Source organism: Zalophus californianus, chromosome 8 (assembly GCF_009762305.2).
Source record: "Zalophus californianus isolate mZalCal1 chromosome 8, mZalCal1.pri.v2, whole genome shotgun sequence".
Taxonomy (NCBI): Eukaryota; Metazoa; Chordata; class Mammalia; order Carnivora; family Otariidae; genus Zalophus; species Zalophus californianus.
The window spans coordinates 19,804,186-19,827,625 of NC_045602.1; the positions used below are offsets into that span (position 1 = coordinate 19,804,186).

The 23,440-nt window shown below is 48.2% G+C and overlaps 1 protein-coding gene across 7 annotated transcripts in view; it reads right to left on the reverse strand.

The window, feature by feature from the left end:
* Positions 1–10,818: 10,818 nt before the first annotated feature.
* Positions 10,819–23,440, reverse strand: part of ITSN2 (intersectin 2) — a 139,888-nt gene continuing 127,266 nt past the window's right edge. For 5 of the 7 annotated variants that reach the window (XM_027621651.2, XM_027621656.2, XM_027621652.2 and 2 more), the window contains 11 exons: positions 22,986–23,092; positions 21,878–22,061; positions 19,101–19,199; positions 17,297–17,464; positions 16,663–16,878; positions 15,962–16,083; positions 14,944–15,026; positions 12,740–12,823; positions 12,131–12,304; positions 11,642–11,691; positions 10,819–11,533 (listed from right to left, as the gene is read on the reverse strand). In XM_027621651.2, coding sequence (XP_027477452.1) covers positions 11,396–11,533; positions 11,642–11,691; positions 12,131–12,304; positions 12,740–12,823; positions 14,944–15,026; positions 15,962–16,083; positions 16,663–16,878; positions 17,297–17,464; positions 19,101–19,199; positions 21,878–22,061; positions 22,986–23,092 — 1,425 coding nt within the window. In that variant the 3' untranslated portion in view covers positions 10,819–11,395. Of the gene's footprint in view, positions 11,692–12,130; positions 12,305–12,739; positions 12,824–14,943; positions 15,027–15,961; positions 16,084–16,662; positions 16,879–17,296; positions 17,465–19,100; positions 19,200–21,877; positions 22,062–22,985; positions 23,093–23,440 lie in introns of all 7 variants that reach the window. The other 2 variants (XM_027621654.2, XM_027621657.2) reach the window with 1 other exon arrangement.

Consider the following 23,440-nt stretch of genomic DNA (forward strand, 5'->3'; position numbering starts at 1 on the left):
AGTTAAGAGTCTGTTTCTTGGGTTTGGGTTGTCTCTCTCTCTCTCTTTCTTTTTTCCCCCATTGCTCATTTGCTTCCTTTTTTTTTTTTTTAAAGATTTTATTTATTTATTTGACAGAGAAAGACACAGCGAGAGAGGGAACACAAGCAGGGGGAGTGGGAGAGGGAGAAGCAGGCTTCCCGCAGAGCAGGGAGCCCGATGCGGGGCTCGATCCCAGGACCCTGGGATCATGACCTGAGCCGAAGGCAGACGCTTAACGACTGAGCCACGCAGGCGCCCCACTCATTTGCTTCTTAAATTCCACATATGAATGAAATCGTATGGTATTTGTCTTTCTCTGACTTATTTCACTTAGCATTATATTCTCTTGCTCCATCCATGTTATTGCAAATGGCAAGATTTCATTCTTTTTTTATGGCTGAATAATAATTCCATTACACACACACACACACTCACACACACACACACTCTCTCTCTCTCTCTCTCTCTCTCTCCCTCCCACACACACCCCCCCCCCACATCTTCTTTATCCATTCATCTATCAATGGACACTTGAGCTGCTTTCATATCTTGGTTATAGTAATTAATGCTGCTATAAATCTGTAAATATAGGTCCCAGGACCAATGTATCCCTTTGAATTAATGTTTTTCTATTCTTTGGGTAAATACCCACTAGTGCAATTGCTGGATCATAAGGTAGTTCTATTTTTAACTTTTTGAGGCCCCTCCATACCGTTTTCCAGAGTGGCTGCACCAGTTTGCATTCCCACCAACAGTGTAAGAGGGTTTCCCTTTCTCTGCATCCTTGCCAACACTTGTTTCCTGTGTTGTTATAATTTTAGCCATTCTGACAGTTGTGAGGTGACATCTCATTGTAGTTTTGATTTGCATTTCCCTGATGATAAGTGATGATGAACATCTTTCACATGTCTGTTAGTTCATCTGTATGTCAGGAATAAATCCCACTTGATTGTGGTGAATAATTTTTTTTAATGTATTGTTGGATTTGGTTTGCTAATATTTTGTTGAGGATTTTTGCCTCTATGTTCATCAGAGATATTGGCCTATAGTTCTCTTTTTTTGTGGTGCCTTTATCTGGTTTTGGTATCAGGGTATTGTTGGCTTCATAGAATGCATTTGGAAGTTCCTTATGTATTTTTCAGGATAGTTTGTTTCCTCCCCATGTTTTAAGTATATGGTGTCGTATTTTATACACCCTTTTATTTTGTGAGTTCCTTGACTGATTTTTTATGGAAATATTCATTTTTACTGCTTTTGTGTTTCCTGCCTTCACACTGTCATTTTTGGTCTTTCCACTCAAGAGTCCCATTTAGTATTTCTTGCTGGGTTGGTTTAGTGGCCATGAACTCTTTTGGTTTTTGTTTGGGAAAAAAATTTTTTTTTTTAAATTTTTAAGTAAACTCCATGCCCAGCATGGAGCCCAACAAGGGGCTTGAACTCAGGACCCTGAGATCAAGACCTGAGTTGATGGGGCGCCTGGGTAGCTCAGTGAGTTAAGTGTCTACCTTCGGCTCAGGTCATGATCCTGGAGTTCCTGGGATTGAGCCCCGCATTGGGCTCCCTGCTCAGTGGGGAGTCTGCTTTTCCCTCTGCCCCTCACCCCGCTCATGCTCTCTCTCTCTCTCAAATAAATAAATAAAAATCTTAAAAAAAAAAAAAAAAGACGTGAGCTGAGATCAAGAGTCAAACACCTAACCAACTGCACCACCCAGGCACCCCTGTTTGGGTAACTCTTTTCTCTCCTCCTAGCCTTGCTGGATAGAATATTCTTGGTTGCAGGTTTTTCCCATTCATCACTTTAAATATATCATGCTACTCTTTCTTGTTTGGAAGGTTTCTGCTGAAAAATTCACTGATAGCCTTATGGGGTTTCCTTTGTATGTAACTGTCTCCTTTTGTATTTCTGCTTTTAATATTTTTTCTTTATTACTGTATTTTGCCCTTTTAATTACGATATGTCTTGGGGTGGATCTACTTTTGTTGATTTTTGTTGGGGGTTCTCTGTGCCTCCTGGTTATGGATATCTGTTTCCTTCCCTAGATTAGGGAAGTTTTCAGCTATTATTTCTTCAAATAAATTTCATGCCCTTTTTTCTTTTCTTCTTGTGGGAGTCCTGTACTACAAATGTTACTATGTTTGATGGAATCACTGAGTTCCCTAAGTCTCTTCTTGTTTTGCCTAATTCTTTTTTCTCTCTTTTGTTCAGCTTGATTATTTTCCATTACTCTGTCTTCTAGGTCATTAATTCATTCCTCTGCTTTTCTTTCCTGCTGTTCTTTCCATCAAGTGTGTGTTTCATTGTGTTTATTGAGCGCTTTATCTCTGCAATGTTATTCCTTATCTCTGTGTTAATGGTCTCACAGATATCTCCATTGTTTTCTCAAGTCCAGAGTGTATCCTAATGATCATTGCTTTAAATTCTCCATCAGCCATGTTACTTATCTCATTTGTTTAGATCTCTGGTTGTGGTCTTGTCCTTTTCTTTCATTTGGGACAAATTCCTCTGTCTTCTTATTTTGTCTAAGACTCTATGCTTGTTTCTGTGTGTTAGGAAAGTCAACTACATACCCTGTTCTTGAAGGTAATGGTCTTATGAAGAAGAGGTCTATAGTGCCCTGCTTTGTAGTGTCTCCTGTTCCCCAGGGCCTGGCACTTCTGGAAGTGTCTCCAGTGTGTGGTGTGTGTACTCTGCTCTTTTGTCCTGACTACTTTATCCTTCAGGCCAGTCATCTCCAGAGGCTCTCTTTGCCTGTTGTGGGCATGTTTGGTCCCTGGTCTGAATGTGGTATATTTTAGCTAGGTGGTCTCTGGTCTGCTTGTTAAATGGGACCTGCCACCACTGCCCTGGAATTGAGTCTCTGCAAAGCTCCCAGGTCGGGAGATGTGGTGTGGGTAGAAGTATGTGCCCGTCTTGTGGGGGAGATGGCCTGCTGCACTGGGACTAAGGGAGGCATGACTTCAGAAAGGGCAGTTCCACTGGAGCATGGGGTGGGGCAGAGGGTCACTGCTGCACTGGTTCCCACAGGTGGCTCTGTGCTGATTCCGAGGGGTACAGGAGGGAAATGGTGCCTGCCGGTTCCTTGGTTCCTCGGTTCCTTGAGGCATCTCTCTGTGAATGCTGCCCCTCTGGGACACGCTCTGAGATGAACAGCTAATCTCCTCACTGTGTGCCCCAGGTGCTCTTCAGATCACTGTTTCCATACTATATATCTGCAGGCTGTTTCCCCTAACTTCTCTCCAAGAGCACCCCCAATGTCCTCCAAGTTCTCCCAGAGCCAAGTATGCTGACTTTTAGAACTCCAGGCTTCAAGTCCCACTGCTTGCAAGAACTCATGAAATTCAGCCCCTCTTGTTTTCCAAGCCAATTACTATAGGGATTTGTTTCCCCCTGTTAGTCTGGCTCTCATCCTTCTCCACCACCATAGCTCCCTTCCCACCAGCCACGATCTGTTACTTTCCCAGACAGTGTCTCTGCACTTCCTACCTTCTTTGATGTGGCCTCTTCTCTACCTTCAGTTGTGGAAGTTGTTCTGTCAGTCTTCAGGTTGATTTTTGGGGTATTTAGGATGATTTGATAGTTATCTAGTTGTATTTGTGGGACAAGGTGAGCCTAGAGTCTTCCTCCACCACCACCTTCCCTTTCCTCCTATCCCACTGTCTTCTGCTCTTTCAGTTGAGAACTCAGCTGCTGGTCTCACTGTTGATCCTTTGACGAAATTGTCTTTTTCTCTGGGGGCTTTAAACATTTTCTTGTTGTCTGATTCATTCTGTAGTTTTATATGATGTTTCTAAATGTGAATTTCTTTTTATTCATCCTACTTGGAATTCATAGGTTTTCTTGTACCTGTAAATAGATGTCTTTAATCAATTCTGGGTAGTTCTCATTTTCTCTTTATTACCTCTGCCATATTCTCTCTCTCCTCTCTTCCTGGTACTCCAGTTAAACATATTTTAGATTTTCTCACTATGTCACTGTATCCTCACTGTTTCTTACCATTTTTTGTGTATTTTCCATCTTTTTTTGTTACTGTATACTTGATTCTAGATATTTTACTAATTATCTCTTCAGTTGTGTCTAATAATCTCTTGTTAAACCCATCAGTGTGTTATTTTCAGGTGTTTTATTTTTATAGCTCTAGCATTTTATTTGATTCTTTTTCAGATAGATTTGGGGAAGGCTGTCTGGACTCAGGGCCTGGAGGGTCTCCATCCCGCACGGGGACCCTATCTCAATGCACTTGCCTACCACTGGGAGGAAGATGTTGAGAACAAGGTTAATTATCTACCTGCCAAGATAACAACCAGGCCTGGGAGAAAAAATCCACCAAAGATATGCTGGGATCATGCAGGAATCAGTCCATACCTTGCTACCCGAGGTTGGCAAATTCCCTCAGCAGAGAAAATAGCCAGGGATGGCCAGCTCATTCTGAAAGAGATCTCTCCTCTCTGAAATTGTCCAATGACTTTAAAATTTGGAATTTTTTTTCTAGGGGTGGTGGTAAATATCTGCTTTTCTAGTTGTTGCAGCAGGAGTGTTGGCCTGTGCAAACTTGTAAGTTCTACACAAAAAAATAGAAGTCCTGTCATGCTCTCTTGATATTTCCTTTTTGTCTCTCACCCTGAGTTTTGCTGGATTGAACAGTGCTGCTTTCTGTTTCCCCTTCTGATTTGGAAATTTTATGTTTTATTTCTGCTTCCTTGGCTTCTTTATAAATTTTAACAGTTTTAATTTAAACATTAATAATTATACAACTCCCTATCCCCCCAGTGAGACAAAGCCTTTATTTCCTCATTCCCCCACTTTCTTGCTCCTCAGCTCCTTTAGTCTGGTGTCCTCTAGTGAATTCTCCACCTTGCAGCTAGAGAAATCTCTCTGAAGTGATCAACCCTCTCCAACTGAAAGCCCTTCAGTATTTTCCCATAGCCCTTCCAATAACGTCCAGGTTCTTAACATAGCACATTAGGTGCTGTCTGGACCCTGCCACCCTTTCTGTCTTCATCTACAGAATCCTTTTCCCTTAAAGAAAAGATACATGAATAAACGACAAAAATATCTGGGTCAAGTCAGCACCGTTATAACTACCTGAACTGCCACATTGGTTCCTGCCTTTGCCCCTTCTTTTCATTGCTGGCCATCCCAATCCAGGCAAGAGAGTGAAGTGTCATGTGGGGATATGCCACCACACCCTCCATCTGCCTTTTCTTACCCCAGCAAGCCCACTGAGGGAAGGGACTGTGTTGTCTTTATCGTGGTGTTCCCAGCACTTAGCTGGAATGCAGTAGAGGATGAGTAAATGCTTTTGGAAGGAAGGAAGGGAGGAAGGGAGGGAGGGAGGAAGGGAGGGAGGGAGGAAGGGAGGGAGGGAGGGAGGAAGGAAATGGAGAAAGGAAGGAAGGAAGGAAGGAGGGAAGGAAGGAAATGGAGGAAGGAAGGAAGGAAGGATGTGGAGGAGTGGAGGAGAAGGCTTATATGCCTAGATAGGCCTGGGCTTCCCAGGGCAGGAATGGGGGCAGCCCTGGGGAGATCCTCTGGGAGGACACACCCAGAGGTGCCTCCACATGGCTGCTCAGTAAGGTAAGAAAAGGACTTAAAGGCAAGATGGCTATGTTAGTCAGAGACAGTTTAATTACAAAAAGCAGAATCCTTCTTAAGTTAAAAAAAAAAAAAAGGCAGGGGGAGTGGGAGGAGCCTTGGTAGGTTAGAGAGCAATGGTCCGTTACAAAGCTACGGTCAGTGTCTCAGCCCATTTGGCTGCTATAACAGAATACCAGAGATTGGGGGCCTTATAAACAACAGAAATTTATTTCTCACAGTTGTGGAGGCTGGGAAGTCCAAGATCAAGGTGCTGGCAGATTCGGCATCTGGTGGGGACCCCCTTCCTGGTTGTTAGATGGCACCTTCTTGCTGTGTTCTCACATGGTAGGGGGGCAAGGGAGCTTTCTAGGGCCTCTTTTATAGGGGCACTCATTCATGAGGGCTCTGTTCTCGTGACCTAATCAGCCCCCAAAGGCCCCATGTCCTAATCCTATCACATTGGGGGTTAAGTTTCAACATATGAATTTTGGGGGGACACATTCAGACTATAGCAGTCATGAGGACAGCCAGGCTACGTAAGGACTGAGAGCCATGTCCTTTCCTCTTTGGGACTTTGTGGCTTTCATCAGAGCTTCTTTGTGAACCTGCTTCCTTTCTCTGCACACTGACTTTCTCTGCTTTCTTGTGCGTGTGCTGGAAAATAGATGCCTTGCGCCTGCCTGAGTTTCTGGTTTGAGCTCTCCGGGACTGCCTGAGAGCCGTCCTGTGCCACGTATAACCGTAGGGACGGAAGCCCTGGACCGGCTACCTCAGCCACATGCAGACAAGGGTCACACGACTGTCTGATGGTTGTGTCAGCAGAGGTGTGCGTGGGGCAGACTGATTGGTGGGCAGCCACCAAGTGATGTCCACTCAGTCCTTCCTTTTCAAGAAGGGAGTACTGAGTTTGCAAAATTAATTTTCAGACAATTATTGAACAATACAATTCTGTATGGAGTTGAGATACCTTTTTTTCTGTGTTTTTTTTTTTTTGTTTGTTTGTTTTGTTTTTTGCAGTTCTGAAAAACTTACCTATTCAGGAAAGAAATGTCTACCCGATAAAGAGAACAAGACTACTGACCTGAGTCAGATTGTTTTTGAAAGGATGTTTCATTCCTCGAAGCTCAGCCAGGAGAATAAAAGGGACGAGAAGAATTGTGTGGTGAGTGGACGAGATCTGGGGGGAGCGGGGCTGGGGATGGCGTACGCTTGCAGCAGGCACAAGAGAGCAGACGTTGGTTGTGGAATCTGAGCCACTGACAGATCCCTCCTTCTCACATGGGTTCCCCAGGGCAGAGGAGGCAGGAGCCAAGGAAAGGAGTGAAAAAGAGGAGGAAGATGAGGCTTCATTTAATGCACAAGAAATGATGGGTTTGCATCTGGGCTTGGTGCTGCTGCATAGATGGGACAGCTTTTGGCAGGGAGCCTGGGGTCTGGAAACTCAGAAAAGGAGCCATGTTGGGGAATCCTGGACCCTGCTTTTGGGGGACAGATTGTGCCCTTATAAGAGGAGAGAAACCCTGGCCATGGAGTTCTGCCCTCTAAAATTTTCTCATTTTTTTCTGGAATTTTTGCTCATCTGCCATTTTTCTACCATTTAGACATCCAACCCAGACCAGAAAAATTTGTTCTCCTTAGTGTAGTCACAATAGGTGGGAATCCTCTGAAATGAAATTTATACTAAAAATTAGGCCACATGATGGTTTAGATACATGAAAGTTATGTTATATGTAAGCATTTTCCACACACAGGTTTCTTACCGTGAGCTCACAATCTGATTGGCACATCTTCCCTTCCATCCTCTCCCACATCCTGTATCCTAAGGCCTGAGGGTGAGGATGCTTCCAGAGAAGCCTCCAGGGGCCTGGGAACTCTAAGGGGTTCATGACTGACTGGAGTGCAGTGGATCTTTGTGTTCACCAAATGCCCCACTCTCGCCTCCAGCACAAGGCGAGAGTCCCTCCGGAGGACGAGGGACTAGTTCTCTGTAGCACGAAATTCTTGTTAGATATTTTGTGACCCAGGTCCTACCCAAGCCCATTGTTTTCCCCGGTCTCTCAGAGAGAAACGGATTTTCCTTATATGGTTAAGTTTCCATACCACTCTCCTCAGCAATTTAAAAAAAAATTTTTTTTGAAAGATTTTATTTATTAGAGAGAGAGAGAGGAGAGAGCGCACAAGCAGGGGGAGTGGGAGAGGGAGAAGCAGGCTTCCCGCTGAGCAGGGAGCCCGATGCGGGGCTCGATCCCAGGACCCTGGGATCATGATCGGAGCCAAAGGCAGATGCTTAACCAACTGAGCCGCCCAGGCGCCCCCTTCAGCAATTTCTTCTGGGAATAATTCTGAGAGCCAAGTCCCTTAGTCGGTTCTGAACGGGACGGTGGTCAGCTCTGCCCTCCTGGCAGGGGAGCCTGACTGCTGTTGCCACAAGAGGCAAAAAACGGAGTGTGTTTTACACACCACAGAAATTTATTTCTTGCTCAGGTGCCAGAACAGGGCGGGTTGGCGGGCTGTCCCTCTTCCATGCAGTCTCTGGGACTCTGGCTGAGGGGACCTTTGTCATCTTCACTGCCCAGATTCCAAGGTTGCTCTGGGGCACTCATTCCTGTCCACCTGAAAGGGGAAGAGGCCATGGAGGAGTGCTGCCCGGGGAGGGTGGGCGGGCCAGGTCGCGCATGTGCCAACTGGCGAGGACAGTCACATGGCTGTCCCTAACCTTGGGGGGTAGTGTGCTGGGAAAAGCAGCCCCTTGCTGCTCTGAGCACAGCGGCAGGGAGAGCAAGTGTTTTGTGGACAGCTGGTCATCTCTGTCCCAGCACAGAAAGGTTGGTACCGTGTGGAGTCCAAAGACATAGGACTTGAGCATTGCAGAAGCCAGAGAGCAGGGGAGAGGCGAGGAGAGGGCTGCCTGGAAGGTCTCAGCTCAGGCAGGAGGGTCGAGTGTTGGGGGGGATCCTCCGAGGCCTTCCTTCCCCCGTCAGCCCCTCTCCCTCCACTCAGCGCTTCCCTCTGTTCATAGGTTGGAGGAAGCAGACAGCACAGACCGCGGTCCTGGGCGGCTGGGGACGGCCCGTGGAGAGGGGAGTGACGAGGGCAGAGGCCCTGGGGCGGCACCGGCCTCCCTGTAGCTGCGGCGCGGGTGGGGCTGCCGGGAACCGTGCCGTCTGCAGGGAGGCCACTGGCCATAAAGCTTCGCTGAGCTTTGGTTTGTAGCGTCTGCGCCACAGTGAAAATGCTGCCGACCGGTTTTTCTGTCTCCAGATGTGTAAGATAGTGCAAGAAATAAGCACATCGTAATAGTTACCGTTTATGGAGCTCCTGTTGTGAACTAGGTGAGGTATTTTATATTCATGTAAAAGTCTTCACAGCAAGATAGTAGTATTATCTCCCGTTACATGAAGCTCAGAGGGGTTCAGTAACTTGTTCAAGGTCGGCGTGGCAGCGTTCTCGATTCCAAGTCCAGGCCCTCCGGTGCCGAAGTACTGGTCTGATCACCAGAGCACACTCCCTCCTCACCCCTGTAACGTGCGTCAAACTGCTCAGGATCTGGGTCCCTTTCAGAGGGTGGTTATCCTGCTGGTGTGCCACAGCATCCTGATCCTGAAGAGCTCGGGGGTGGGGTGGGCGTTGCTGGGCATCCCTCGGGTCTGCTCAGTCCTTCCCCGGGGGATGCAAGTAGCCTAAAGGCACACTCCGTTCCCTCACCCTTCAGAAAATCAAGCTCACGTTTCAGTCAGGAGAGAACTTGATTTTTTCAGGGGCAGGTCAAAGCAGGTGACTGGTGTTGCTGGGAGTACAGACATTGAATGTCCTCTGAAGTTTCAGAGAAGTTGTCTGACTCACATCCTCCAGGCTCCTCTGTCCTGAATCTGAAGAGAACCCGGACATATGTAGACATGGAGAAATGGCTCTAGCCACAGTTCATCCCAGTGAGAATTCAAGTCCTCACCATCTTGAGAAAAGGATTATTCTGTAGCTCCGGTCACAAGTAACCCCAGGACTGGTTTTAAACCAGCACGACCCATCAGTGACAGTCTCAGGCTTTGGAAGTCCAGTCAGACGCAGACTTGGACATCGGCCCATACCTGCCTCCAAAACCAACACAAAACTTGCTTCAAGACCCTACGGGAGATCCTCTAGGAGATAAGTGAGGCTGTGCCTGACTGGCCAAACTTTTCCTTAATTAATATATCCAGTTGTTTTGGTTTCACATGTTGAGTGGCGTCTCTTCTGTTGACACTGGGCCATATTTCTTTTACATCTAAGTTTTAACAAGTCAGCGTCCAGGATTAATACCTGGAATTATGATTTTTTTTTTTTTTACTTGAATATTCTGAATTCTGTTTTCCAGCCTTTCTTTGCCCAGTGATTATGTTTAGACAGAAATGGGGACTGGGGTGGAGGGACGTCTGAATGTTTCTTGTTCTTCCAGCTCCCTGAGAATCAGGTTACCTGCAGCCTGTGTGGTTCTTTCCAAAAGACCACTCTTTCCAGCTGTGCTCATTAACCCAGGGATTTAGTGGGTAAGAACTTATTTTTGTCAATGTTATGTTCAAAACAAATTGCATACTTCAAAATCCAGAGCCCAAACAAGCAGCTCGGACGGTGTAGATGTGGCTCTGACAGGACGGGGGAGGGGGAGAGAGAGGTGCTGCTGGAGCTGGAGGCCGAGGGCCTGCTGAGGATGTGTAATGTCTGTTCTAAGTTACCTCTCAGGTTCCTGCTCACCTGGCAAGCAGAAGGACTCAAAGGGTCTTGCTCCCACAGAGGTCAGCAGTCTCACCACCAAAGATAACCAAGCCCCAGAAACAGTAGGTAAATGTGCCAGAGTCCTAGAGCAAGTGAGAGTCAAGACGAGGCTGCAGGGTCTCCTAGGCACTCCCCCTCCCCATGCTGCCCTTGGTTTTTGCCGCCCTCGCAGAAAGGAAATTTGGTTTCATTACCAGCAACCCCTGAACTTACCTTTTATTTTTATATTTTTTAAAGATTTTATTTATTTGAGAGAGAGAGAGCAAGCGAGAGAGCACAAGCAGGGGGAGCAGGAGAAGCAGGCTCCCCGCCGAGCAGGGAGCCCGATGCAGGGCTTGTTCCCAGGACCCCGGGATCATGACCTGAGCCGAAGGCAGACGCTTAACGACTGAGCCACGCAAGCATCCTGAACTTACCTTTTAAGAGCCTTTCAGGTGGAAATTAAATCAGTCAAACTTTGAAAGAAGTTACATTCATAAACTTATATTTTTATTCTTTCTGTACATATTGGCAATGATAAAGCTTAAAGATGCACGTCCTATGAAATAGGCAAAATGAGGAATTTACATAAATAATTTATACTTCAGAAAATTAAAGTTGAAAAATATTTCCATATCATTAGAGTTCACAGTATTTAAAGTAAATCAAGCTTTCCCCTTTACATTTCAAACTCTATTGTCTCAGCAGAGATGATAAAATCTAATCGGGAATAAAATGATCAAGTCTGTGTTTTCATTCAGTGCACAGAGTAGACAGACTTCAGCCTGAGGCTGTGCCCACACTCCCCGGTCCTCACCTCCGGAGCGCCTGTGGCCCGACACAGGCCTCCGGCACGGGGTACTACAGCATCACCAGAACCACCCGCCCTGGGCGCGTTCGACCATGGGGTAGCGTCTGGTGTTCTGATGCCTCATTTCCACTTAATACTTTTTATAGCCCTGAAAATGGAAACCCTGGCATCTAAAAACAGCCAAAGATGTTAACACTAATACAAGGCACTGTGCTATGGGTTTGGTTTATTTATAGGAAAGATCATGTTTGCATAGATTGCTAGCAATTTAGTGTGCAAGAAAATAGCCCCGGCGTGCGTGGCCCACGATGGATGAAGCCGGCGGTGCTCCTTCGGCCCAGGTGCAGCACCGTCCATCTGGCTCTAGCCCCAGCCTTTTGGGCAGATCCCTGAGGTTCCTACAGGAGAGTTTTTTGCTCAAAAAGCTGTAGGTCAAAGCGGACCCAGACCTCCCCCGTGGGGACCTCGTGCAGCAGGAGTCGGCGGGTTGTGGGGCCTTTGCTTTCCTGTTCTGTGCGAATTTTTGCCACTGGAACCTCAGTACGACCCAGGAAATCTGGTGAACAGACATGCGAGAGTCAAAGTTTCTTCTTTATAAAAGCCGTTAAAGAAAACTACCCCAGGAAGAGTGTCTGAAGACATTCTTAAAACTTTCAGATCCAGCTTAACGGCTGTTACTGTGACTGGATGCGTGCAGAATGAGGGGTGTGCAGGAGGGAAACTGCCTCATTGGGCTCCAGAGAATGGGTCAGCCACTCAGGAGGTGCTGGGAGGGACTGGGGTCCATAATGGAAATACCCTGGAGGCCACCCTTTGCCCCTGAGAGGACACCCCCTCCCTAGCCTTGCTTCCCACGGGAGCTGCGGGTGCCCACGGGCCCGTGTCCTTTTCCTTAGGTGTCACGGGGTAAAAATAAAGCCAAGTGCCCTGGACCTAGACCCCAAATTCTAGAGTACTGGGGAAACTTCGGATTCCCTGGTCGAGTTATACTTTACCATCTGGTGAAAACTGGTCTCTGTCAAACATGGTGAGACACAGCACGTCTTGGTAGAGATCCTTAATAAAGAACTGGCAGTTAAAATTCCACTTGGGATTGAGCGTGTCCGGGAGGGTCCTGGTCGTATAGCTCTGGGAGCCCATGCTGATTTCACAGTATGGATTGCTCTTTCCTGAACAAAAACAAACCAAAGACGCATGTGGCATGTGTAGGTAAAATAAATGACACCAGCGCCTTCCTTGAGCAGAAGCGGGATCCAAACCACAAGAGCAGGAGCCACTGTGTGGGGGCCCAGATGTGCCTGGTAGTCTCCGCGTCCCCGGTGCTGACAGCACCGTGAGCCTGGGAGCAACCGTGCGGGCTCCAGGGCCCCAACTGTTCCCCACGAGCCTGGGCAAGTGTCAGTGTGGCTTCGACTCTGACGCGCTGAGGAGGGAGGCACTGGAGCTTACTGGGAAAACACACTGATGATAACATTGGTCCAACAACCATTTTAGAGGCACTGGAAACACTGATTTTTTTAAGTGTCCTGTTATTCAACGTTCAGAAGAGTCATCAGCAAAGAACAGGGCAGTTACCACTTCTGTTGAATGAAAGAAGCATTTACCATTCGGTTTACAGGCTTTTAATTCTGTAGCTTCGATGACCTGCACCATCAGACGCCCAATGCCTGAAGTCTTTTGAGAGCGAGCTGCAAGAGAGGAAGACAAGCCCTGTTAAGTTCTTCCCTGAGCCTGCAGGTAGCGCACCGGACACTGAGCTGTAGATACAGTCTGTCTAACTGACCCTAACACTCACAGTGTCCCCTGCCACGGCACTGGGCCTGGCCGACCAGCATCTGGCTGCTCTGCCTTTGCCCAGGCTGTGTCACCTGCTGGGACACCTTGTCCACTATCTCTGCTTGTCTGCAGCCTACCCAGCCTTGGAGATGCACACCCAGCTTTACTCCCATCGCTGCCCTCCTCTGGGCATCCACCATCCCCGGCTCCGAGCGTCCCCGAGTCTCCTCTCCCAGCAGAGGCTGCTGCAGAGCTGGTGTTTATTCAGCCTTGCATTTACCCTCAGTCGCCTAGCAACTGGCAACAGTAACAAGACATTATATCCATTCGGCACTTAAAAGCAGCTAACATTTATTGAATACTTTGTGTTGGGCACCGTGCTAGACCTCTACAAAAGTCTTATTTAAACTGTACAGTTATGCTATAGGGTGGCTGTTGGGAACTGCCACCTCCGCACAGGGCAGAACTAAGTCTGAGAAAGAGCCGTCACTGGCAAGGTAAAAATTCACCATCCGGTGCCAACGTCTATGAGCCACCCACCATCATTCCAGTTACGTGTAAACACTTCAGCTTATAAAGCAGTTTCACTTAAGACCTTATTCTATTTGAGGGTGTACTCAAAATGAGTCTGTGAACTCAGATTATCTTGGCAAATAGAAAGTTAAGCAGGTTTTGCCCTCAAGGGTTTAAAAACAAAAAGGCTGCTTGGTGAGCTACTGATTTTTCAAACCTTAGGACATGTAAAACTTTCTCTATGAGACGTGGCCCCCCCCCCCCCTTGTTCTTGCCAACCCTTCCAGCGCGGCCCTTACACTCAGTTCCCCTCAAAGGCAGGGCTGGGCCATATTAATCTTTGAAGGCCCGGTTAGGACTAGCACAGGGCTTGGCACAGAGTAAGTAATAAATGTCTAAAGAATTGAACATCTAGAAAATGCACAACAATATGTGTAGATATTGATGTTAAGCAAAACGAATAGAAAAACTCTGATTTATGTCTTTTACCAATTTAAGAGATCGTTATATGCTTTACAAATCAGTCATTGATTTTTCAATAGCAAGCATTTGAAATACCATTAAAATAAGATTCAGTCAGCAAAAGCCAATTTACACATACCTTTCAAGAGTATATAACAAAATAAGGGAAACCTGAATAAAAAAAACAGAGTTGCAGCTACAGCAGCGGAACATAAGGGGGAGGACCGGACAGGGAAGGCCTGGGGGGAGTGTGTGATCCCAGGTGGTTTGCTCAATCAGGCAGTGGTGTGGGCGAGGCAGAGGGAGAGGGGAGAAGTGGGGCTGCGCCCTGAGTGTGGGGTAAGAATTTGTCCGGCAGAAGTCCAGGTGTGTCTGGGGTGTGGGCTCAGGGAAGCAGCCCAGCATGACTTCCATGAAATTGAGAGAGCCGAGGGACAGAGAGGCTTAGGCGAGGGCGGCGCTCCAGGTACAAGCGGAGGAGGGGCCTTGACTTCCTGCCATTGTGTGTGGGGGAGAGGGTTGCTCAGGGGGGAGAGCGAGTGGCGCCCTGGGTTTGGTCACTGGTGTCAAGTGAGGGAGCCAACTGCACAGGGTGGGGACAGCAAGTGCGGTGAAGGGCAGGCGAGGAGGAGGAAAACCTTGAGATTCAGGCCCCGGTGTCAAGGGAGGAGCAGGGGTGGACGTGGGGGAGGCCCGGGGAGCAGAGGAGGAGCAGAGCTGAAGGCAAACAGGCACAGAAGTGAAGCTGGGTGAAGTAAAATGGACCAAGCAGAAGTGGGCTTGCCACAGAGAGAAGGGAGGTCCCAGGGCTGGCACTGGATGCCCCCATCTGTGTAGTGGGTAGGGGTTCAGGGAGGCCCTGAGGGCAGCAGCAGCAGTGAGGGGGGTTCTGCTGTCTGATCCCCCCCCGCAAGTGTGGTCCTTCCGGCTGTCCCTGTTTAGCCCCCTCCCCGCAGGAGCAGCAGCTGGCGTCCTGAGGGGGGGGGGGGCCGCTCCCCCTCCCCCTCCCCGGGGTCCCCTGGCAGCTGCTTCCAACCCTCGGGGCACCACCCACTACCTTGATAAGCTTTCTCCCGTTTCTTCTTTTCCGTGTCGATGTACTGCTCGGACGCCGCCTTGATCTTCTGGACCCAGGCAGTCCTGGAGAAGAACACAGCCATGGGGCGGCTTCCCCACACAGCTCCCAGGCTCACCCGGGAGCTCCGGAGCTCTGCACTCAGCTCTTCACTCCTGTGCTAACCTTGGCTTCGACAAGCTTCCAATCACAGACCTGATATTCGTTCAACTGAAAGACTCGTTTGCTGTTTGAAGACCAAGCTGGGAATTTCTAGACAGTCACTGACTGCTCATGGAACGCCAGGCACTGGCAAGGTGCTGGCGCCTGGGGGAGACGATGCAGTGCGCCGCGGCAGTAGCAATTCAGCACCACAGAGGGACACTCGACCTGAAACTGGGCCCAGCAGCAGGTGCACAGAGGGGGAGGCACGCCCCCAGCCTGCCATCACAGGTGCCCAGCTGCGCTGCTGCACATGAGGAGGGCGGATGCGCTGGCTGGAGCACAGGTCCTGGGGGTGGAGGGATGGCGCTGGGGCCGAGACACACACACACACACACACACAGACACACACACACACAGACACACAGACACACACAGACACAGACACACACACACAGACACAGACACACACACAGACACAGACACACACAAAGACACAGACACACACACACACAGACACACACACAGACACACACACAGACACACACACACACACACAGACAGCCTCAGCGACCGGGTGGAGGAGCCCGGACTGCCGCATGGGGGATTTTGTAGGAAGCAAGGTGCTGGATCTCCCATTTTGGAAGATCCTGAGGAGAGACTGGAGCAGGGCCACACACTGAGGTGATCGCAGTAACCCGGCACGTCCACACCAAGGCTGACCAGTGGGACTAGGGTAGACAGGACTGGTTAGGAGAGCCTGGGGTGCAGAATGAGCGGACTGGACCCTGGACTGGAGGTGGCTTATGGGAGGGAGCCGTCCAGGCTTCACGGCAGGTCACACGTGGTCAGGACTGACCTCTCGTTAATGTTGTCTGTTCGGAGGGTGTAGACCCGGTCAATGTGAGAAATGTGGAAGACAGGCTCATCACTGGAAGGGTCTGTGGGCAGTTTCACCAAGACTTCATTCAGGAAAATGGGCTGAAAGAGGGCCAAAACACAGGCTGTGAGATGGGCCGGAACCCTCCACCCGCCTACATCTCGGGAGAGCTTGGTTCCGAAGAGCCTTGTTGAGAAGCAGAGAAGGGTCGAGCTTCTCGAGTCTTCTACTTTGGGAAAAAGAGACTGTGTCCATTTTGTGGAAGAAAACATCTTGGGCAGATCAGAGGTTCCTGACCTGGGGACAGGAGCTCTGAGTGTCCATGACTGCTCATGGGACAGAGTCTCTCTTCCACATCCCTACACTGAGCACTCGGCTCCAGCTTCAGTTTCACAGAGACCTGATGCTGAATGTGGACGGAGGTGGGATCACACGGCATATCTGCCAGGGAGGAGGCCAGAATCCACAGCTGGAATCCAGCCGTCAGCTGCCAGAGGGCAGTGAGGGCCCAGCCACACTGGGGCCTCCTCCCTGGGACACGAGGAAGGGGGAGTGACCCGTCTGGAGACAGGTGTAGAGAGTCCCACGAGGATAAAGGCTCAGGCTGGGAAGGAGGTCCTCGAGGTGACAGAAACACCCCGTTATGCTCCTGATGCCACGGCCAGGAACGCGACACTTACCGTTTTATACATTTTGAACTGGGCATTGGACTTAGAGCTGAAAAGCTTCTCAGAGCCTGAGGAAACAGCAAACTGCTTGACCATGTAGGTCAGGAGCAGAAAGTCGTTGAAGAGGAATCCATGTAGCTCCTTATTGCTCTTGGTCTTATATAATTTCCCACTGTGCAGAAGCTTCCGGGGTCCCAGGCAGTTGGTGAGGGAGTTGAAGATAAGTTGCTTAAAGAGAAATTGTCGCTTTGTAAGTCCCGGCACAAACCATCCCCGTGCCCCTCGAGAGGCCCATGCCCTGGACCTGAGGGGTGCAGTGGTAGAATCTTCTAGTTGGGAATGTGGCTGTAATCATTCATCTTGACACAAAAGATTCTTGCATTTATTTTTCTTCAGAGTTCAAACTGGCACCATGAAAATGATTACTTATATCCACAGAATATGGATTTACCAGCTGAATTCGAAGAATTCAAAAATATCCAATTTCTCTTTATAAGAAAGGGAGATGACACCCCAAGAAGAGGCAGGATGGTGAGTCCACAGGGGCTGGGCTGAGGCATATACTGTTCACCGTAGGGGAGGCCTGAACCCGGTTCCCCACCCAGAGCCTGCCTAGTGGCACCCAGCTCAGGCCCACAGGCCTCACCTCTGCAAGACCTTCACACTGAACATGCGCCTGGATCCACTCCAGCCGGTCTGAATTTTCTTTTTCCCGAACTCCTTCATTAACTTGGGAACAAAGCTCCTCTGCCCGCTCAAGAGCCAGCTTTAGGGAGGAATGGTCTACGTGATTCTCCAGGGTGTTCTCCAGAATCTGGAAAAGAGTGGGCTGCATCATCTGGGAAGCAGAGCGTCACCCACCGGCCGCTGTATGTGCTGCGCGCTGGGCACCGGCTCTACAACAGTGAGATAACTGTTTGTCCTCGAGGAGCTCATGGCTCCAGAGTTCTTGGGGGGGACAGGGGACTCGGGTACAAGAGGGTGTGCCAAGTGCTACATGGATCAAGTGCCCTGAAACATGTGCGTGGCTGGTGGCTCTCTGGCAGGGTCTTGGTAATAGTACCTGTGTTGAAGGGAGCCTCCCTACGGCCCCCAGGCACTGAAGCCATGTATGTGCATTTAACCCAGCAGCAGGACTGGCTGCAGCTCTCCCAGTGTGCGCACTTGCTGCAGGGTGATGGCTTCTAACATTCTGGGGGCCACTGGGCTTTTTTAAGAATCTGAAGAAAGGAATGGATCCTCTGCTACGGGAAAAATACAATAAAATGATGTCATCGGCTTGTAGGAAAACATGTTGAGTTCACTCTGAAATGACTTCAAACTAATGTTACAAAGAGAGGCTGGCACACACCTGTGTGGACCCTTGGGAAATGAGCGGCCCCATCAGCACATGGCTCCTGCCTGGACTCTGGTCATGTTGGGGCCACAGTCCTTTGTTTACAATTCCAAAATGGGACAAAGCCCTGAAAGTCTAAAGTGTTTTTAATATTCATTTGGTGGCAAAACCTGACCTAAACTGAAGAGAGGTATTTATTTATTCTACTTAAAAGTGATTATTCATGTATTTTACTGTAGGAATATTACTCTTTGGTTACAAATCCAGGCTTTGTTGTGATGTCAGATAGAATACAGTATTTGAATTACATTCTGAATTTTGAAACACATCTGGCTTAAAATATTTCAAGTAAGGGGCTATGGATTACTGTGTATTAATGGGTCAGTTTGGTATCGTAACTGTAACATAAGGTCCATAATGAGTTAACGTGGCTTAGAGACCAACGGTCAAGGGATGATCAATAAAAGTAACAGTCTTATATTATTTTTGCTGTTTTTCTCTGTAAGATGATTAAAATCATATCCGTGATAACTTGTGGAAAAATGCTTTGTAAAGTGCGCCTGCTCCTTAGAAGGTATGTTGGCTCAAGAGGCTCACATAGCTGATGTTAACAGATGGATGGAATTTTAGGACTGTTGAGTTAGCAAGCTGAGGTGGGGTAAGGCAAGGGGCTGGTGATGAGCTCTGGTTAGGACATGCTGAGTCAGGACTCCTGAGATAATCTAGGTAAAGGGGTTTAGCTGGTAGGTGAATTCAAATCTTAGCAGAAAGATTGGAGTCCAGGGTTGTCCTAACAGTGGACTCTGGGCTCAAGCCAGGCTCCACAGCTGCAGACCTAGAGGGTGACTGCCCTGCCCAGAAAAACACACTCCTGACTCTGAGAGGACAGGAGAGTTTCCTGGGGGAGGGGGAGGGGAGGATGGGTCACCAGGTGACACTGGATGGCTTTTATTTGCCTACTCTGGACTGCATGTGCGCGTTCACATGAGCGTGCGCACACACGGCGCCTGGCCCCTCAGACCGTGAGGTGGGGCTGGCTGGCACTCTCACAGGCCTGCTGGGGAGGGCTCCGTGGCCCCCTATGGCCCCGCTCTGTCCCAGCCAGGGCACTCACACTTCTGATGAGGAGAGGGTAGCGGGTGATCCTCTGCATGGGCTTCAGCAGGAAGCTGGAAAGGGGCATTCCTTTACATCGAGGGTCAGATGCCAACTTCTGCAAATAACCGAGAGGCTCATGAGGAAATCACAGCTTCAAGGAAAACAAAGGAAACACTGACTGTACTCCTGATGTCGACCACCTTTTAGATTTCTCATTTCTCTTAAAAACTCAGGATTCAAGGGGCGCCTGGGTGGCTCAGTAATTAAGCGTCTGCCTTTGGCTTGGGTCATGATCAGGGTCCTGGGATCGAGCCCCACATCGGGCTCCTTGTTCTGCAGGGAGACTGCTTCTCCCTCTGCCACTCCCTCTGCTTGTGCTCTCTCTCCTTCCTCTCTGATGAATGAATAAATAAAATCTTAAACAACAACAACAACAACAACTCAGGATTCAAAATGAGACATATCAGATTAACAGCAGGGGTATCTCCCCTCATTTGGTCAAGTCAGGAGATGCTTTCCAGCTCTTTCTCACGTGGATTTGTGCCTGTGCCATCACTCTCTCCTTTGCTTCCAGAACCAGTGACAGCTGTCTTCCCAGCCGGCTCCTTCCCGATCCTCACTTCTTTCTCCTCTACCGGCTCATAACCGTAGGTGCTGCCCGAGACCCCGTGCAGCCGAGTCCTGAAGCATCACCCAGACCCTCTCTGGAGCTCCAGGCTGGCCGCATTACTCTCCCCTGACCTGGATCTCCGACTCAGTACCTCAGTATACCCCAAAGTCCTCCTCTTCCTTCACGAAAGCCTTCTCTTCCACCTCCGTCCCTGAGTTGGTAGCACCATTCTGCCCCCACCCACCTTCCCTCCACACACCTGGGAGTCACCTTCCACACCAATCTGTCTTCTAAATAGCTCTTGATTTCCCCTGCCTCTGCCTGCCCGTTGTCTCTGCTTTAGTAGAAACAATCACTACCATTTACTGAGCACCCACATGTGCCAGTCATGAATGTATTAGCCTTGGCTACTGTTCCTTCTGCTCTCTCGTTAATTCACACTCATTTCTGAAGACTCACATTATGCCTCTTCTTGGCTAGCCTCTCCCCTTCCTTGACGCCTTCCCTCCTTTTCAGTGATTCTTCTTGAGCCCCCACAATAACCTGTGGATGCCTTTATTGTAACACCACCTCTGGACTGGGTAAGACAGGTAGATCACACTGGAGGTGTCTCCATGACCTTGCACTGTTAGCCCCAGGAGACTGAGGACCACAACTTACTTGCTTCTACTCCTATTATTAATATAGTACCTGAATAAAGTAGCTAGTATTCTTGGATGACCATTTTTTATTTTTATTTTTTGATGACCATTTGTAATGACTGAAAAGCATATTTACTTTAATTTACCTATTTCCTACTATGAGATATTAAAACTGCTCCCTCCTTTTGTTTTTGGATATATCTATATATGTTGCTATAACAAGAATCTTCATACTTTTTATTTCTGTATTTTCTGAGACTTTTTAAAAAGTTACATTTAGGGGCGCCTGAGTGGCTCAGTTGGTTAAGCGTCTGCCTTCGGCTCAGGTCATGATCCCGAGGTCCTGGGACTGAGTCCTGCACTGGGCTCCCTGCTCAGTGGGGAGCCTGCTTCTCCCTCTGTCTCTGCCGCAGGCCCCCCCGCACCGTCCCCTGCTCATGTGCTCTCTCTCTCTCTCGCTCTCTCGCTCTCCCTCTATCTCAAATAAAAAAAATCTTTAAAAAAATAAAAAGTTACATTTAGAACAAAGCTTATTGCTAGATTTTGTTTTTAATATAATGTAATCAACACAATGCCGTTCATTATGAGACCATAAACTTATTTATCCTTACTATTGTTACAGTTGTGATGATGCTGATATACCCTACTTACATTGCTACTGTCATTACTATTTGGAAAATTTAAAAAATCTTTTACTTACGCTTTAGAAGGTAAACATCCAATTATTTTTTAAAAGATTTCTACTTATTTTTTAAGATTTTATTTATCTATTTGATAGAGCAAGAGAGCACAAGCAGCGGGAATAGTAGAGGGAGAGGGAGAAGCAGGCCCACCGCTGAGCAGGGAGCCCAATGCGGGGCTCGATCCCAGGACCCCGGGGGATCATGACCTGAGCCGAAGGCAGCCGCTTAACCGACTGAGGCGCCCCTCTAGTGTTACTTCTTACCAACGGTTTGTTTTTAATTTGCAGCCACGGTATCATGGAGCCGATTGTGTCCTCTTCTCCGTGGTTTCTGGACACTTTGAGGACATCGGGGTGCACTTGGAGCACATGGACAGAGTCACACGTGTGCGTTTATGTAGTGACCTAAGTCCCAATGTTGCGCATCTCTCATTTCCTTTTGTCCCACCGTATTCATCCACTGACAACATTTTATTTTATCTTGTTACTTTTTATGTATTTGAGTAAGCTATTTTATACTCTTTCTGGAATTAGAGGGATACAATTTACAAATTTAATATATTTTACAAATTTAATAAAGTGACATTCTAGATATTTTTGGAGTATAAAGTAGCTGATTTAATAGGCTTTAATACTACTCTCCTAATAGATGGGCAAAATCATGGTCCCAGTGCCAAGAAAAGTCAACTGGACATGGAAGGTAACTCAAACACTCAGAAAAGTCTTTGCCATATTGGTGTTTCCCTTGGAAAGTGGTGGGACGCCCTTCCCCGTGCTGAGCGTCCTGACGGTGCAGGGTCCGTCCCCACCTCCAGGCTTGGAACGGGGCTGGCCTGCCCATGATCCCAGAATGGAGTTACCTTTAAAAATTCCTTGAAATCCATGTCTTCATCTGTCTTCTGCTGTAACAGAGCTGCTCCATTAAGCTGACAGCTACAGAAGCGGATGTAAGCCTGCATGTGGGACAGCTCGGCAGCCAGGATGTCCCCGATCATCTGCACGGGCATCTTCTCTCCTCCAGTCTTCTTCCGGACCCGCAAGGCCCTGCAACCAACACACTCTCACTGTCTGTTTCTAGTGAATGTCGTCAGTAAATAAGGGATGAACATTGTCACAAACTAAAGGTAATGAGAACCAGTGAGTTACCTAAAAACCTGGCACTGGGAGGGGAGAGTCAGGAGGAGGCGGCAGCTGGGGCCTACGTTCTGCTGGCCAAGCCAACCTGGGCGCAATGTCAGTAAAGAAAAGTAAGACAATGAACTCTACCCACGTGGGTATCTCTAGGTCCTTGCAATTGTTTTGGATTCATCTTCGTTTCTTAGCAAAGTTCCTTTAGAAAAATTCTAACTCGTTCTCAGCTGAACCAAGAAGAAAGGAATTTTGTACACTCGGTAGGGGAAGAAGGGAGCAGAGCAGGGGCCTCACAGAGGCCAGGTATGGGGGCAGAGGTGAGCGCGGTCCTCAGGAGAGCTTCTGTGCCCCAAGGAGGGCAGAGACTCAGCACCGACTGGGCGCGCTGACCGCCCCCCCCCCCCGAGGCTGCCCTCACAGGCCCAGGGGATGGGAAATCACCCCAAGGAATGGGATTTCACATGGGGACTTAGGAGACTGCCAGACCAGCCAGTATGTCTGGGGCACACGCTACAGCTTCTCTCCTACTCTGACTACCCAGTACAGTCAAGTATATTTTGAAATCCTATGTTAATATACTGTTTATTTTATGATTTAATTTTTTCTTTGTTTAATCAAAGAATCAAATTTTCTTTGTTATATTTCTTGACTTCAATAATTACGTATTTTACAGTTACAGGGCATTTCCTAAAATGACAATAAAATAAAAAGCTTGAGGGAGCAGAGGACAGTTGCAAGTTCCTTTGCTAAACAGCCCTGCAGGGAGTTCTGTGGGGAAGTCCTAATCCTGGGGGCTGGGGGTGTCCACTGCAGGGGCAGGTGCTGCTCACAACTCACTTCAGTAGCTTCGTGTTAGACATGATGAGCTCTTTCCAGTTTACAAAGATCAAGGCCATTTCCCCTTCAGTGAGAAAGCCTGACTCCACCATCCGTTTCTGAAAAACCTAAATTCAAGACACAAAAGAAATAAGTTAGCTTAGGTGTGAATACACAGGCTATGTGGTCTGAATCAAACAGTATCTTCATATACTGAAACTAATATGATCATGATGTTTTTAAATAAGCCTACTTATGATTGCTAAACTTCCCCCCCCCAATTTTTATTTAAATTCTAGTTAGTTAATATAGTGTAATATTGGTTTCAGGAGTAAAATTTGATGATTCGTCACTGTTGATTGCTAAATTTAATTTAATTTAATTTATTTATTTGAGAGAAAGATTACAAGCATGGGGGGTTGAGGGGCCGAGGGAGAGGGAGAGAGAGAAGCTCAAGCAGACTCCCTGCTGAGCAT